This window comes from Branchiostoma belcheri, unplaced genomic scaffold, assembly GCF_001625305.1.
Source record: "Branchiostoma belcheri isolate BF01 breed outbred unplaced genomic scaffold, Haploidv18h27 scaffold295, whole genome shotgun sequence".
In the NCBI taxonomy this organism is placed as follows: domain Eukaryota; kingdom Metazoa; phylum Chordata; class Leptocardii; order Amphioxiformes; family Branchiostomatidae; genus Branchiostoma; species Branchiostoma belcheri.
This window is the reverse complement of record NW_017803904.1, coordinates 26,401-43,108: the sequence shown is the minus strand read 5'-3', so window position 1 is coordinate 43,108 and position 16,708 is coordinate 26,401. Positions and strand designations below refer to the sequence as shown.

Below are 16,708 nucleotides of genomic sequence, written 5' to 3'. Positions count from 1 at the left end.
AAAAAAAATATGGAATAGCACAAGTCTTTGATAAAGTGTTACCTTCCAAGTGCGAATGTCCAGGTGGTCATTGATATTCATAACAACATTTGAAGATAAAGGAAAAGACAATACTAAAAGGAAATGCTCATAAGCAGATAACCAGAGTTATCACCTACAGATATCATCCTATTGCTAGGCCTTTGACTTCCGGAGAAAGCATGTGGCTTGTTTCAGAAAAGTGTAAGGAAAATGTTCGTATGTTAAACTTTTTTTTAAGTTACAACAATTACATTCATAAACGTTGTATCATGTTGATTACCATTCATAATTATTGATTTTTATGATCTTTTCAGCGGGTCTGGAGTTGGTTGTCGGCAGTGCTGGAGGCGGAATCGTGCCGACAGTTGTTGTGTTCTCCCTTATATTCATCGGGTTCGGCGTGCTGTGTGTGTACGCTAAGCAGGACACACAACTCAAGGTAAACAATGCTAAAATGCTAATTTTCCAATCAGTAACTGTGTCCCTATCCATATAGTCGGCATTACCGTCATTCGTTGTAGCACATAAGCTTCACATGTACTGAAGAAAAGTACATTCTGCTTTGTAAAATGTTCGTATGATCACCACACTCATCATCGCCATAATAGGACAAATGTATGGGGAGTAAAGGCGTTCTGTTGCCGACTAAATTGTGTTGTAGCCCCGGTAAACTCTGACAAGTCTTGCAAAGAACACATCGCGTGTGTTATATGATATATAAAAATTGTGCCAACATTGGCCCAACACAGGTAGGCATTTGACCAAAAATAACGTTGAAACTGTCAATATAGAAATATTTATATAAACGTATACGTATGAACTCTACAAAATTAGCTCTTTCGGTCTAAATCGCGACGAATCGGGCCGTCCCTTGGAAACAGAATTTAAAAAAAAAATCCTTTTTTGTTTAACCAATTGATAAAATTTTCTCCCATCGTCCTCCTGCAGTGGGCGAAGGTGCTGACGATGGTGTTTATGGTAGTGATGGTGATGGTGCTGATAGGACAGGCCCGGGAGATGGTCACAGCCTTCCAGAGACTTGACGCCCGGCTGACCCAGCAGAACGCTAACCACATCACATACGCTGGGAAAGGTACTTCAACAAGCTTAGAGATGTATTCATCACTTAGCAAATACTTCATGAAATTAAGTTGATTCAATAAGTTCATTATTAGACACACTCCTTGTTTGCAGTTTGATACCACTAAAATAGTAGAAATAATTCCAGCGTTGTACAATGTAATCTGCGTTTATCTTATAACATTTTGTCCTAAGTTGTTACGATTTGATTCTATGACATACAGAACATTGACATTCTCTATACTGCCGTGTATACAAGCTTTTATTAGTTAAAAGGAGTACGTTTTTTTGCGTAACAGCTGGGAAAACTTACAAGCTGATTTAAATTTGACAAAATCTACACAGTCTGTTTCAGCAGAGATATATTGTCTGACGTTGATATTATTTTGCATGTTTTGCCATTCTTTCCCCATAGGTTGTAATGATGACTGCCGCGGTACTGTCTGCGACTGCCTAACGTTCATCTGCAAACCACTCAACTGGTCCAAGAACAACGTTTCTACATGGTTGATGGAATGTTTTGGCCCGGATAATCAGTTTAGCAACCTATCCAGTCACTTTTCGCAATATAGGTATGCTGAACCTGTTGCCATATTCAAGACATTTAAAAATCATAAAGCTACAACATTTATCAAGTGCATCTATCGAAAACTGATCCTCTATTCCTTAACCTTAAAAAAATCATCATGTGCTTCTTCCTATAGCCTGTACCTGTATGTAATTCTATAGTAAAGTCTGAAGGACGGGACTATGGTATCTGTTTGTCTCTTCCATGCGTTTTTTTTAATAATTTCCAACATGTAATCACAAGACAGTCAAGTTTTTTTAACATTTTCACCTGAGCGAAGTGAGGAAAGTCGTGTAAAGTGCCTTTCCCAAGGGCACAAGATCGGTGGCATGTCAGGACTCGAACCCGGGACCTCTAGGTTCCAAGTCGAGCACTCTGCCGCTACGCCACACCACCCCTGTTCTGTTTGCACTCTATCATCTTTCTCCAATCTCTCGTATAATCACCTCATCCTCTGAGTGTAACTGTAGAATGTAGTTGTCAGATAGCCTTTGGTCTATAAATCCATCGTACGTACTCTGTGTCACACGCTATTTTTGGCGACGTCTCAGGGAGGAGCCTAATGGTACAGTATTGTGTGCAGTTTGCAAGAATTCTAGGAATGGTACAGGCATTTTGTCCACAGGAATGGAATGTGCACAGGCATTTCTCTGACCCACATCTATGCCTACATTCCTGGAACCATTGGGAAGACCTCTCTGTCCCAGATGGCCCTACTTTCTGTGGGGCTCGTTCACTATACAATCAGGGCAGAAGTGCACTGTATCTGTTTAGACTTAACAGGTAACAAGTCTTCCTCAAAATCATGAAATGATGGCTGTACCATGCAAACAATAACCCTAACAGCAACAACCGTTGCCATGGCAATGTATGTTTTCATTGACAGTCTTGTTTGTTGTTAGTGGCTCCCAGTTGTCCCACTTTGACGAACAGACGCTCTGTGGCGAGTTCACAACGCAAAATGGAGTCTCCGCAACGGAAAGAGACTGTAAACTCATCTTCAGAGAGTTCCTCAAGATCAAGGACGAAAACGGTAGGTTGTTCTTTGATCCCAATTGTTAAATGTGAGCACCTCTCTAAGAAAGAATGTGTATGTAGAATTGTCACAATTACTGTGATCCAAATACACAAAGAAATTGAGAATCACTGATATTTTTCCACAGCATAGATGGTTCTGTTACTCTGGAAGTAGTCCTATAGTCACAAGGAAATTCTGTTTGACTAATGGTTCCCAAGATTTGAAATAAAAGCCAGAAGACAATGTGACGTCACACTTAAGTTTTACACATATTTCATAATGGTGCATGCCCCCATAACACAGTATTGAATTAGCAATCGACAACTAATTATTTACATGAGCTACATTAATAAACTCTATTATGCAATGAATAAAGAATGGGGTGTTTTGACCTCTGTATCTATTATTAAATAAAGCTACGAACACTTGATGCATGCCTGTGTGAGATTATGAATTTGTCATCATAATATCATAACAGAAATAGCTTATTTGTCACCAAATGTGTACATCAAATCAGATGACATATTCCTGTTGGTCTCTTCAGTTGTGGTAACCAGTACACCACCAATGACACCCCTGGAGCAGCTGCCTCTGCCGGTGAGTGTGATCTACTTCCTCAGCCTGGCGGCTCTGTACGTCCTCACGGCGCTGCTGCATCCGTCCGAGCTCCTCAAACTGCTGTACGGGTTCGTGTACCTGCTGAGTCTGCCGTCAGGATACATCCTGCTCACCATCTACAGCGTCTGTAACATGACCGACAGATCCTGGGGTACGAACATATCAAGACCTCATGAAATAAGGACTAAGCTTTAACTTCCAACACTTAGATACAGAATTGGGACTAACCCCAAATTTTCGGTTAATTTCATCAACCTTGTTCTCGGAATGGTCCCGTCTACTCTTGGAACGTGACGTCAGAGACACGTGACCGTAGTAGCGGGTCATACGTGCCAGATAACTTGTGTCGTCCCCCGTCTCTTTTCAGAGTAGGTCTGTGGGCTCTTATGTAAACCGCCTTCTATCATGACCTCATCTATGTAGTTTTTTATTCCAATATTTCATGACTAGACATGGTGCCGGCAAACTGAAGTTATATACTGTTGTCACATCTGGGCTGGAGCTGCTCAGAGCTCGTTGAGCTGTTTAGATAGGGTCCAAAATCGTTTGCGAAATCTCGTTGGGAGAGACCTGCACGCCATCTTACAACCGCTTTCACACCGGCGCGATGATTGCAAGCCTGGCGTTACTATATCGATATTTCCACGGCAGATGCTCTGCTGAACTTCACTCCCTTGTACCCCCACTCAGAACATTCTCTGCAAGAACACGCTTAGCCACCTCAACAGCAGAAAATCACCCTTTCTTCCTCAATAGTCCATCAGTCAAGAGAAAATTTCATGCTGACAGTTTCTTCCCCAGAACCACTTCACTGTGGAACAAGCTTCTCCGTGAATGTTTCACCGCTAATTACAACCTCCAACGGTTTAAATCAAGGGTGAACAAATATCTGACCACGCAGTCATCACTGTAACCCAAAACTTGTAAGTGGCTCTCACGAGCCTTGTTTTGAGGTGAATCTGAAGTAAATAAAAAAAAACAGCATATCAACTTATTTTATGCCGTCACCATCGCAGATAGAGGACAAATACGGAACAGGACAGTACTCATTTTCATCAGAGTTAAGTGAGGAAAGTCATGTCAAGAGCCTTTCCCGAGGGCACAAGATCAGTGGCATGTCAGGACTTGAACCTGTGACCTCTTGGTTCTTAGACGAGCACTCTGCCGCTACGCCAGACGACACCACACCACCCCATCGATGTAGTTAATAAAAGCATCAATGTACCAGATTATCACTTCAAAGCTACATTATGTAACAAGATTGCTGCAAAAACGAATATGCTGTAGTTTAGCTTTTATGTGTCTAACGTTTACTTCCACCTTCCAACACATCAGTACTATTATCTCATATTTCTAACATTTATGGCTAAACAGCCAATCCGGTAAATAAACATTGCCGACAGCGGTGTTTCAATCTTCCATCCACACTCCACTCGTACGGCGCAATGTTTTTTGGCACCTTGAATAGCGCTCCAATGGTGGGTATTGATACAACTTTGTAAAGAAATTAATAGAAGTATTAATGCACCGCTCCGAGGTGTATATGGTGAGATAATCCCTGGTCAGGTGCGATAACCACCGAATAAACCTCCGAGTGAGCGTAGCGGTGGCTGTCTGATTCAGTCTGATCTCGTGCACGGGGTGCTGTGAACCGGTCGGCCAAATGACGTCACCGACGCTGATTGGTACGGGTGTTTATGGGATTTTAATGACCTCTGGGCGGGTGTGTTGTGGTGTCATAAACAATGGCAAACGGGGACCTCTGATTGGTCAACGCTACCTGGCTATATGGTAATGTTACATAATACAGGTTTAACAGTTTTAATTGAAGTTTTACTTTGTTTTGTTTCCGTTCAGGTACGCGGGAAATAAAGGTACCAGGTGTGGCTGTTGGAGGCAAAAGTGTCACCGAGATGATCTCTAACTTGTGCAGAACCCTGTGCAGGTCGGTGTTAAGTAGGATATAAGTTTTTTTTTTTCAAAATTAACCAAAACACACATAAATATACTTCTATATCATTTAATATTTTTCATACTAGTGTACAAATATTAATTATCAACGGTTATCTTTCCGCCTTAGCTGTTGCAGACGAGACAACAAACAGCCGCCATTGGAGGAGATCTCCATCGATGACCCTGGTGAGGAGACTGAGAACGACGAGAGCGGGTCAGAAAGCGGGAGCGGTAGTGACATCCAATCACTGTCAGGTAAGGAGTACCAGAGTTCAATATTATTGTTTGTTTGTTTGTTTATTTAGTCGCATATAATCAGAGAGAAGAACAATAAAATGAACATATTACAGTAAAATAGGACATGCAGTGAAAAGATAAGAAGCCATAATGGCTTGTCCGTGATCTTCCCCCGACTAAATTAATTGACAACTGTAATAATGGTAACAAATCAAATGGTAATAATAAATAACAAAAGTAATTGGTAAATAACGCTAATTAGAAATGATATATTAAAAATAAGTTAACAGAGTCTGAAGTTTAACTGAAGTACAAACATAAGCAAAAAAACTTAAGCAATAACTTCGAATTTAAATCTCATATGACATGTAACGGAAAATTGAAACTTATACTTAGTATATCGAAGTGGGACTTTAACTTAAGATGTCAAATATCGGTGGGAAAGAAGAGTAGGTGATTTTTAAGATTGCATTTGAAGCTAATTATTGATAATTACATAACATATTACAACGTCTTACATATTACAACATATACAACATCTGCCGAGCAACACCCACTCTTCGAGAATAGAAAAGACATGTCCTTCCATGTGTATTAAACGTTTTAAATCATCACGTAGTACAAGTTCCGTGATGGTATAGAGACCTGCCCTGTCTTCACATCCATCCACTGTTGTATTTCACAAAGGTGATGTAGATCCAGTCACTTTTTGGGGCGGATCAAGAAGAGACTCGGCCCGTTGGCGCAGACCATCGCGCCTGCCTCGTATTAACCAGAGACGGGTTAGTACACTGTCTCAGGTCGACGTGAACGATTTTGTTCCAAGCCAATGGCCGGCGGAATTAAGGGTAAGGAATCTGACATTTCCTCTCTATATTGTCACATACCATTAGCCATAATCGGTTCGCTTACAAATAAGAACTGCTTCTTTCTGCTCTACAAATGCTTGTCCCTTACCGCATTGTTACTGTTTTGTATGCTTTCATTCAAATGTACAGTTCTAGCGAAGAAAAGTTGTAGAGGTTTTTTAATATTAGATTGTTGCTCTTTATTTCAGGAAAAGTACGAGAAAACGCTCAAAGAACATGGTTTTGTGAATACGTCATTTATCTTTGGGATGACTACCAAGGTTTGTGGACTAACGTTTATATTCATTTTCTAATATGGCATACCTCGGTAGCTTCAGTAGTGTTGAGGTCCATTTACCCTGTTCATTTTCGTGCATGTCTGTCAATACTATATCGTGTTCAAACCAACCTCGTAAAAACTATGTTAATCGTGTTCAATGTTATAGGATCTCCAGGATATCGGCATCACGAATAAGTTACATCAAGACATTCTCATGAGGGAAATAAAGAAAATACCGGAGTGTGAGCTCGACGATACCGTCCCGGTAAGTCGTCTTCTTTTCAATTCTTTTTATTCTTTTTTTTTACAGTTTAGCTATTGTTTTTGTTATTGGGTGGGCCGGCTAGTCTCTCTTCGCAGCCAATGGCTTAATTTTGAGGAGTTTACAACTAGTTGGGGCTTAATCGCAAGGGTCTTGAGCGGCTGCCCATTTGGTGCTAACTCAAGTTACCTCAATACGCCCCATAGTGCTGCCATATGACTGTAACTTCAGGCTCAGGCCGAGTTCCCTACTCTTTTTAATAGGTGTGGTGGGTTCTTTAACGTGCGTGCGGCGTGGCGTTCCCCAAACACGGGAACCCCATTTAACGTAATATCCGCGGGACGTCCCTAACCGTAGCTAGGTACTCATTTCTGCGTGAGGATAGTCGAGTAAAGTGCCAAAGTAAAAGTACATGCGTAGTTTAACTAAATTATCAAACTGCTTTAATGTGTTTTCATAACACATGTGACACATTCTGAACAATGCCACATACATGTATATAATTATAGAGACCGTGATGTGGCAGAAGGAACCAGCTTCAGCCGGTCGCTATCTTTAACATATACCCGCATGAAAGGGTGCATGGGGGTGCACAGGGTGCATGGGGGTGCGCAGGGTGCGTGAGAGTGGGTAACGTTATATGTAGAATGAATTGCTTATGATAAATAGGGTATAGGGTTGTAATAATGTATGCACGTGTTTGCATGTATGCATAAGTCTTGCATATATTAATAAATTATATTTGCATATTTGGGAAACAAACCATGCTCCCGTTACCTTTATTTATTTGTCCCAGGAAAACTGTAGCCAGTGGTTAGAGTCTATAGGTATGGGGGAGTACATCAGCAGCTTTGAGACTTACGGCATCATCTCCAGGAATGACCTGGCCAGTCTCAAGTCCATGGATGTGGATGAACTACTGAAAGACCTGCAGATAACAAAATTAGGTAATTCTCTGATGATCTGCCACCGTGACATAACACCTGGCCTACACGTATGACCGCTGAATAAACCACCGAGTGAGCGTAACCGGGGGAAAGTGGACCATCTACGTTCTTATCCAATGACCCATGCACTGCACGGAAAGTTGAATTTACCAATGGTATAAAGTGCTAGTAAAACACTTTATACCATTTTTATTTGCAACCATGTTTAAATTGCAACATTCCTCACTTAACAAATATGTTTGCAAATAAAAGTCAAGTTCTGCAATTTCATTTACCACACTATGGTTTCAAAGTCCAGTACTGTTTACAAATTAAACATTACCAGACTCTACGTTCGTGCAGTAGTGGTTATGACGCAATGACTGTATAAACAATAGAAATGCAAGTTTGTGGTCAGCATGTGGTTATCATTAGTGATCTAATATTATCATTGCATATTATAACTTTATTTCTGGATAATATCATGAAAAATATTCTATTCCAGCTCGTTGTTGACTAAACATAAATGTATTGCAGTCTTCTTTTCTAATACGTTACATGTTGCAAGTGTTTTTTCTTACTTCTCAGCTCATGTCAAGAGGATCACCGATGCTATTAAGAAGTTGAAGAGTCCCGAGGAAAGTATGTACTGTTTTTCTTCAGTTATTTGAGAGCTAAAATCAGAAAAAAAATCTTGGCGTAGTGTCCTTTCCTTTAAATGTTTAAACATAAACTTAATTTCGTAATCATGGGGCTTCTAAAGTCACGCCATCGGTTTTTTTTGGAACTCTTTTATTTCTTTCACAGCAGTTCGTTTCAGTACTTTGATATGTTTTTTCTACGTACGATTTTCATATTTTCAGCTGGCCGAAGAATAAGCCAGGTAAAAATCATAATGAAGAAGGTGAAGACCATCATCATGCAACACGACAGCGAGAGGTCACTTGAGTTCAAGTTCTGGGATAAGTTACGTCAGAAGTGTCTGGACCCGGAAATCTCCCTCTTCAGTACTGATACAGATATAAGGTACATGTGCTTTACTATCATGAAAGTTCACCTGTGTTGGTGGTTACATGTTTAAAGTTAAAACTTTTGATCCAACATAAAGAAATCTCTCACCTAGAGCTTTCGACCAGTCACTCTGGTCTTCCTCAGTAGACTGACCCAGTGAAGCTTGTCACGTGGCTTCTTTGAAGTGTGACGTCAACACTGGCTCAAAGGTATCTGGTAGACGATGTCGGCCCCCGTCGCGGTTTAATGAAGGTTGATGGGCCCAGATGTATAATTGATGTATACTTGATGGCAACTTGATGTATACCATAACGCATTCTTGTATAAAGCTTCCTAGCCATAGCTTAAATGCGTCGGTGTATTTAGTATAGTGTATTTTAGATTTTAAACAATGGTTACATTTTATCCCTATGTGTGTAAACAGCTGTGTGTTCACATTTGTAATTGTATTTTGTAACTAGACCCAACAATTCAGTCGAATGTATCTAGGCTGCCAGTGGGTCCTGGGATTTATTTGTTCAACGACAATAAACCAGTCTATAAAAGATTGATGTGAATGAAGATGTTACCAGGATCGATATTGACTCACGGAGTCGATATACATATCAAGATAATTATCATATAGCAAAGTTCTTTTTGTCACAACCATTTATTTTTCACTAGCCGACGTTTCGATGACCGTCTGTCATCTTCATCAGGGCAATTCTGACTGGTTTACTGTGCACTGATGCTAGATGTTACTTGGTGCATAGTGCACTAAAGGTGTTACATGGTTCATAGTGCACTTAAGCTAGTTTTCTGTTTATAATACATTCCGGAACGTAGTGTAATTGTGACATACATATTAGGCATGGTTATAACATAGGGAAATATGCGGTTCCAAATGTAAAGTGTTATTAGTGCACTATGCACCAAGTAACATCTAGTGTCAGTGCACAGTAAACCAGTCAGAATTGCCCTGATGAAGATGACAGACGGTCATCGAAACGTCGGCTAGTAGAAAATAAATGGTTATGATAAAAAGAACTTTGCTATTCAGTCGTTTACCAACCTGATGAAATTATTTAGGGAATTATCATATCTTATCATTGCAGAACGCAGCTTGTACAGTTGCGGAACTCCTGGATCCGTGTCCTGCTGGTGCTTAACGTCATGTGGATCACGCTCATCGTGTCTCTGACGTACGTGCCTGAGCTCAGACTGTGGGACGCCAACCCGCTGAGTCTGCTGTCTCTACTGGTGTTCGGCGTCCTGCAGGTACAGGGTCTTAAAACTTCTGTTGTTTTTAAATGATATGATATGATATGATATGATACGAATCTTTATTGCATGTTCTTGCCCAGATGGGCTAAATGCACAAGATGACATGCAGTATGCAAAGAATGAGTATTGCGTACTGGGACGCTATATTCTAATGCTAATTGCTAGGAATTCATGCATTATAACAATACTATATAATACCTATCATCTACTGTTAGTTGCCCTTTCTTCTCTCTTTTTGAAACATTTGGAAACATAATTACATGGTTTGTCTGCTATATATTCGTTCTTGCATGACATCAAGTGTTTAAACGTGTCCTGCTTTGACATTTTCTTACATATCTTGTCTAAATGTAAAATATCGAGTAGTTCTTGGCGCTCATCTTTATATAATGTAAAGTCAAGTAGAAAGTGTATCTCGTTTTCAACATATAAATGATTAAAGAATTCGCACGTTCTATCTATTCATTCACAACTATCACAACTAACGGTCCATTCATACACAACTATCATTATTAGGCCACAGCAAGTAGTTTTCATGGATGACATCCATTAATTTTTGGCTGGTTTTGAAAAAAAGAAATTTTGCTGTCTTCTAACAGTGGTCAACATGCCAAAAATGGGCAAAGATGTCTGTTGCTATGCCGGAAGGTGGATAGCAGATACATATAAAGAGAGGAGACAAGAAATGACTCTGATTTAATGTTTTGTTTCTTACTTTGATGCAGTGATATGTGGTGCTGGCTGTGTATATGTGATGTTTCTACTGAATCAAAACCATTTGTACCATGATTGAGTCAAAATTATAAAATGTAGGAACCTTGTTTTTTTCGGCCAGTCTTGTTTCGTTTCGCCGCTTGCATCAGATTTTTGAGTCTGTGGAGGATGTCATCCATAAAATTTACTTGCTGTGGCCTTATAACAAAGCATTCAGATTACCTCACTGGGTAAGCTGTCTCGTCTAGTGTTCTACGTTCTACAGATTGAGAGTGTTGGCAGATTTACTTTTGTCTTTGTTTTGACAAGTTCCCATCCGTGGGTGTGATGCAGAATAATTGTATCGAGACATTCAGAGACTTCGGTCCTTAAAGGCGTAAGCGCTCTCTCTGACAATCAATAAAAACTGCCCTTCAGAAACACATAAACAAACACGTGCAGAGAGAGGGGGGAGGGAGAAATGTGCGGGGGGAGGGAGATAGTAATAGACAATGTAGTCTAGGCGATCGGTGCAAAATACGGGTAGAATTGCTCAAATTGTGATAAAAGCATGAGACTTGGCATGCTGAAGCATGAGTACCTAATTAACATTTTCAGGGGTGGAGCCATTGCAAAAAGTGTGTTACTTAGCAACGGTTGCTAGGCAACTTGTTTTTCCAACAAAACAGTATTATTACCTTCTAATTGTGCCTAAAAACCAAATATATTATGCAAAAATGAGGTGTATTGCTGTATCTGGCATCACTTTGTATGTTTAAGTCAATCTTAAGCCATTTTAAAACAAAACTCACCATAAAAGGCTGGTTTTGGGGGGAATTACAAGTCGAAAAGTGTATAAATTAGATTTCATAGGCTGTATATTTTCTCGTTACCTATGGGGCCTTGAAAAGCATATTTGATTGATAGAGCCGAACATTCTCTGAATGGTAAACTTTAAATTTAAAAAATCCATCAGTTCTATCAGGAGATATAAGTGTTTGAAGAATAACACATCCACAGACTTAAATCAGTAGATTGGTTGCTATGGCCGTTGCTAGGGACGGCTTAATTTTTGGGCTGTGGTCTGCACATTTTGGCTTTTGTGCCACTATATTAAGGTCCAACGGCATGAAATTTGGCATGAGGATAGCTTGGTTTTTTGCGCAATAATTGTGAATTTTATGTTTTAGATTCATGCCTGAAAAATTTAATGATTTAGCTTATTTTGGGTAAAAAATAAGCAAAAATGTATATTATTGGCTTCTGTACAACTATATGACGGCCAAATAACCCAAGTTTCTGTATAGGGATAGCTTGGCACTATGCACTAAGATAGTGTGTTTCATGTTTTCGATGCAGACTTCAAAAATTCCATTATTTAGCTTTTTTCGTTAAAAATAACCAAAAATGTATACAATTGGCTTCTGACCCACTGTATTATGGTCTCGTCAATTGAAATTGGGCATAGTTGGGCAAGGGGATAGCTTCGGGGCACTTTTGTTAGATACAGGCATTCAGAATCCTATTATTCAGCTTATTTTAGATAAAATACCCAAAATGGATTTTACTAAATTAGTTTGTGCAACTTTATTACGACCTAATGACCAAATAGTTGGCATGGGGATAGCACGGATTGTTGAAAAAAAAACAAGATTCAATTACATCTTTATCAAGGTTAGCATTTAACAAGATCTCGAAGTCAACCCACACAACCATATGTCAAGATTTACATCAAAATATGTCAAGATATCAGCTTGGGCATTTTCTCTGAATGCATTAGGACATCTGCTAATGAATGTTTTCCCAAGTCCTAGATAGAGTAGCATCCACAACGCATCAGATTAGAGCAAATTACAGAAGTGCGCATTCACAGTGTTTGCTCGTGAATTAATAATTTATTCTTATCTAATCTAATGTAATCTAAATCTTATCTAAGTACAAACATGTATTTTCTTAACATGTCATTAGATGTTTTCAAACTTCATCATCAAAAGTTNTCCGGAACGTAGTGTAATTGTGACATACATATTAGGCATGGTTATAACATAGGGAAATATGCGGTTCCAAATGTAAAGTGTTATTAGTGCACTATGCACCAAGTAACATCTAGTGTCAGTGCACAGTAAACCAGTCAGAATTGCCCTGATGAAGATGACAGACGGTCATCGAAACGTCGGCTAGTAGAAAATAAATGGTTATGATAAAAAGAACTTTGCTATTCAGTCGTTTACCAACCTGATGAAATTATTTAGGGAATTATCATATCTTATCATTGCAGAACGCAGCTTGTACAGTTGCGGAACTCCTGGATCCGTGTCCTGCTGGTGCTTAACGTCATGTGGATCACGCTCATCGTGTCTCTGACGTACGTGCCTGAGCTCAGACTGTGGGACGCCAACCCGCTGAGTCTGCTGTCTCTACTGGTGTTCGGCGTCCTGCAGGTACAGGGTCTTAAAACTTCTGTTGTTTTTAAATGATATGATATGATATGATATGATACGAATCTTTATTGCATGTTCTTGCCCAGATGGGCTAAATGCACAAGATGACATGCAGTATGCAAAGAATGAGTATTGCGTACTGGGACGCTATATTCTAATGCTAATTGCTAGGAATTCATGCATTATAACAATACTATATAATACCTATCATCTACTGTTAGTTGCCCTTTCTTCTCTCTTTTTGAAACATTTGGAAACATAATTACATGGTTTGTCTGCTATATATTCGTTCTTGCATGACATCAAGTGTTTAAACGTGTCCTGCTTTGACATTTTCTTACATATCTTGTCTAAATGTAAAATATCGAGTAGTTCTTGGCGCTCATCTTTATATAATGTAAAGTCAAGTAGAAAGTGTATCTCGTTTTCAACATATAAATGATTAAAGAATTCGCACGTTCTATCTATTCATTCACAACTATCACAACTAACGGTCCATTCATGCACAACTATCATTATTAGGCCACAGCAAGTAGTTTTCATGGATGACATCCATTAATTTTTGGCTGGTTTTGAAAAAAAAAAAGAAATTTTGCTGTCTTCTAACAGTGGTCAACATGCCAAAAATGGGCAAAGATGTCTGTTGCTATGCCGGAAGGTGGATAGCAGATACATATAAAGAGAGGAGACAAGAAATGACTCTGATTTAATGTTTTGTTTCTTACTTTGATGCAGTGATATGTGGTGCTGGCTGTGTATATGTGATGTTTCTACTGAATCAAAACCATTTGTACCATGATTGAGTCAAAATTATAAAATGTAGGAACCTTGTTTTTTTCGGCCAGTCTTGTTTGTTTCGCCCGCTTGCATCAGACTTTGAGTCTGTGGAGGATGTCATCCATAAAATTTACTTGCTGTGGCCTTATAACAAAGCATTCAGATTACCTCACTGGGTAAGCTGTCTCGTCTAGTGTTCTACGTTCTACAGATTGAGAGTGTTGGCAGATTTACTTTTGTCTTTGTTTTGACAAGTTCCCATCCGTGGGTGTGATGCAGAATAATTGTATCGAGACATTAAGAGACTTCGGTCCTTAAAGGCGTAAGCGCTCTCTCTGACAATCAATAGAAACTGCACTTCAGAAACACATAAACAAACACGTACAGAGAGAGGGGAGGGAGAAAGGTGCGGGGGAGGGAGATAGTAATAGACAATGTGGATGTGTTGTGACACCTCTGAACTAGCAGAGCTAGGCCGTGTATGTTCTTGAAACCTGGCTTTTAGAGACCTCTCTATTTCCCCGATGTACGTTTCCTGGCAGGGCCCCATGTTGTTTTTGCCCTGGCAGGGATGTGGTAAATGACACCACACTTCTTCTCTCTGCTGAATCATGTTATTTTGTTCAGCTGCTTCAGTTCCTGACGATGCTGTATCACCGGATCCGGACTCTACTGCACTACCTGGCCCGGTTACCTTACCCAGTATCCTGTACCATACAGACTAACACAACCGGAAATGGCAAGGCTGACGTCATACAGATTGAGACTCCTGGTATATCAACATCATTTTCACATCCTCGTGAATCTTTGTTACGCTATAATTGCGTATAATTACAATAATAATATCCGAAAGTTCGCTCTTTATTGAATCACAATATTACCGAGGCATCAATATTTGTTCTTACCGAACATTCTAGAAACAAAGAAATAATTGTATTTTATTTTATTTTACATTTATTTACACAAACAAGAATTAGATGAAACTTCACGAAACATAAACAACGAAAAGGTGCAGGGTAAAGGGAAATGCCATGGTTGCTTGTTTGATACCCTTCTCTCCCCATTTATGTTCTTACAATATTACATTTATCAAATTAAGTATAAATAACAATAAGGTAATAGTAAAAGAAAGTGAAACAACACGATAAACTAATACATCAAATGAATCAAACTAATGAAAGAAAATAATCAAAATTGTTCTTAAATAGTTTGTAACACAATACAGTGAATCAATAAAGTAACCAAACGAAAAAGTTTATAACAAGTCAATGAAGATATAATCAATGATTCATTTTCAAAAACAAAGAAATAAGGTTGGCAGTAATTACCGACACAATATAATAAAAAAATATAAGGAAAGTACAGTATGCAAAGATACGATTTAAGTATTAAATTAACCAGAATTAGGATAATGTGGGGTTATTTATCGCGTCAGCTTTGGCGTGAGTTTTGAACATGTTAAAAGATGGACATAACCTAAATGTTTCATTCAAGTTGTTCCAGACTGTGTGCACGTCGGTCCTTGGTACATAATAGAAAATTGTCGTGCATTTGTATTTGCAGGTAACTAACCTTAAATAATTGTTTGTCTTGTGTTTTTCAGTAACGATGTTAATCCTTTTTTCTAGATCCTGAAGCTCACCCACCTTCACGACCACCACGCCGACCATCCTTGTTAAGTTTTCAGATCACAAGAAATGGCCAAACCCGTATTTGGCAAATGGGTCGGACAAACCCGGTGTATGAGGAGGAGTAGATGACACAAAACCAGAAATACAAAGACCAGTAGCTTTACTGCGTTACCAAGTAAAGCTGCTATAGTGACCAATATCTGATCATGACCTTTCCATTTTGGACAAATACAGTAGTGACAATCTGCCCATAATGGCGCAGGAAACGGGGTTATAATTAGATCAATGTTAGTTCAGTTTTCACCACATACCCATCCGTCTAACATAAGACAGAGGCCTTGTTCATATGAAACCACCCGAACCGCGATTCGGGTAACTCGCACTCCTCACCTCTGGTCCACGTGCCATACATTCATTTTAAACCGTGTCCGATCACGAGTCTCCGAAACTGCATTCATTGGTGTTTGATGAAAACACCCAAGGTAGCGTGTTATTAATGGCAGAGGTCAACGACCTGGTTGCTGGTGCCCCCACCCCCCCCCCTCCCAGCGTATCTCGGCCGAATGCCGACATGGTCCCGCCAGAGGTGGTGAAGCTCGTCCTAGAACGGACACATTATTTGACCATTACTGCTCTTTAAGTTGCTGCCACGCAAAATTTGGTATTGCATATAAATAAAGAAATATCACCTCGTAATCCATGACTAAGTGAAGTCACATTGAAATCACATTGCGTTTAGACGCAAATCGCGATGCGGGAAAACCGATTCGAAACCACCTCTAGAATTGGTTTGGGATCAAGGCGCTTTCAATGTGATTCAGATGGGGCCACTTGAAACCGGCTTCCGGGGAAACCACATGTAAAGCGCTTTCATTGACTTCATATGAACAGGGCCAGAGTGAAATGGGGGCAGCTGAACATAAACTATACCTTACAATTCAATGATCCATACCCCTAAATTGTGCTAGGTCATGTTGGTTTGATTTTATGGATGACAGCCGCGTGCGCGTGAATTTTCGTCCTGTTCGAAAAAAAAGAAAACAAATCTGCCAAAGCAGCCACAAATTAACAAAAATATGCC

The 16,708-nt window shown here is 39.6% G+C and overlaps 1 protein-coding gene across 1 annotated transcript in view; it reads left to right on the top strand.

Moving 5' to 3' along the window:
• Positions 1 to 16,047, top strand: part of LOC109473222 — a 59,802-nt gene extending 43,755 nt beyond the window's left edge. Inside the window, 17 exon segments of the mRNA XM_019773094.1 lie at positions 336 to 460; positions 970 to 1,114; positions 1,517 to 1,673; positions 2,572 to 2,702; positions 3,232 to 3,456; positions 5,163 to 5,250; positions 5,386 to 5,508; positions 6,192 to 6,261; positions 6,263 to 6,343; positions 6,553 to 6,624; positions 6,790 to 6,888; positions 7,682 to 7,832; positions 8,400 to 8,453; positions 8,675 to 8,837; positions 9,917 to 10,079; positions 14,624 to 14,768; positions 15,625 to 16,047. Coding sequence (XP_019628653.1) covers positions 336 to 460; positions 970 to 1,114; positions 1,517 to 1,673; positions 2,572 to 2,702; positions 3,232 to 3,456; positions 5,163 to 5,250; positions 5,386 to 5,508; positions 6,192 to 6,261; positions 6,263 to 6,343; positions 6,553 to 6,624; positions 6,790 to 6,888; positions 7,682 to 7,832; positions 8,400 to 8,453; positions 8,675 to 8,837; positions 9,917 to 10,079; positions 14,624 to 14,768; positions 15,625 to 15,752 — 2,120 coding nt within the window. The 3' untranslated portion in view covers positions 15,753 to 16,047.
• The last annotated feature ends 661 nt before the right edge of the window (positions 16,048 to 16,708 follow it).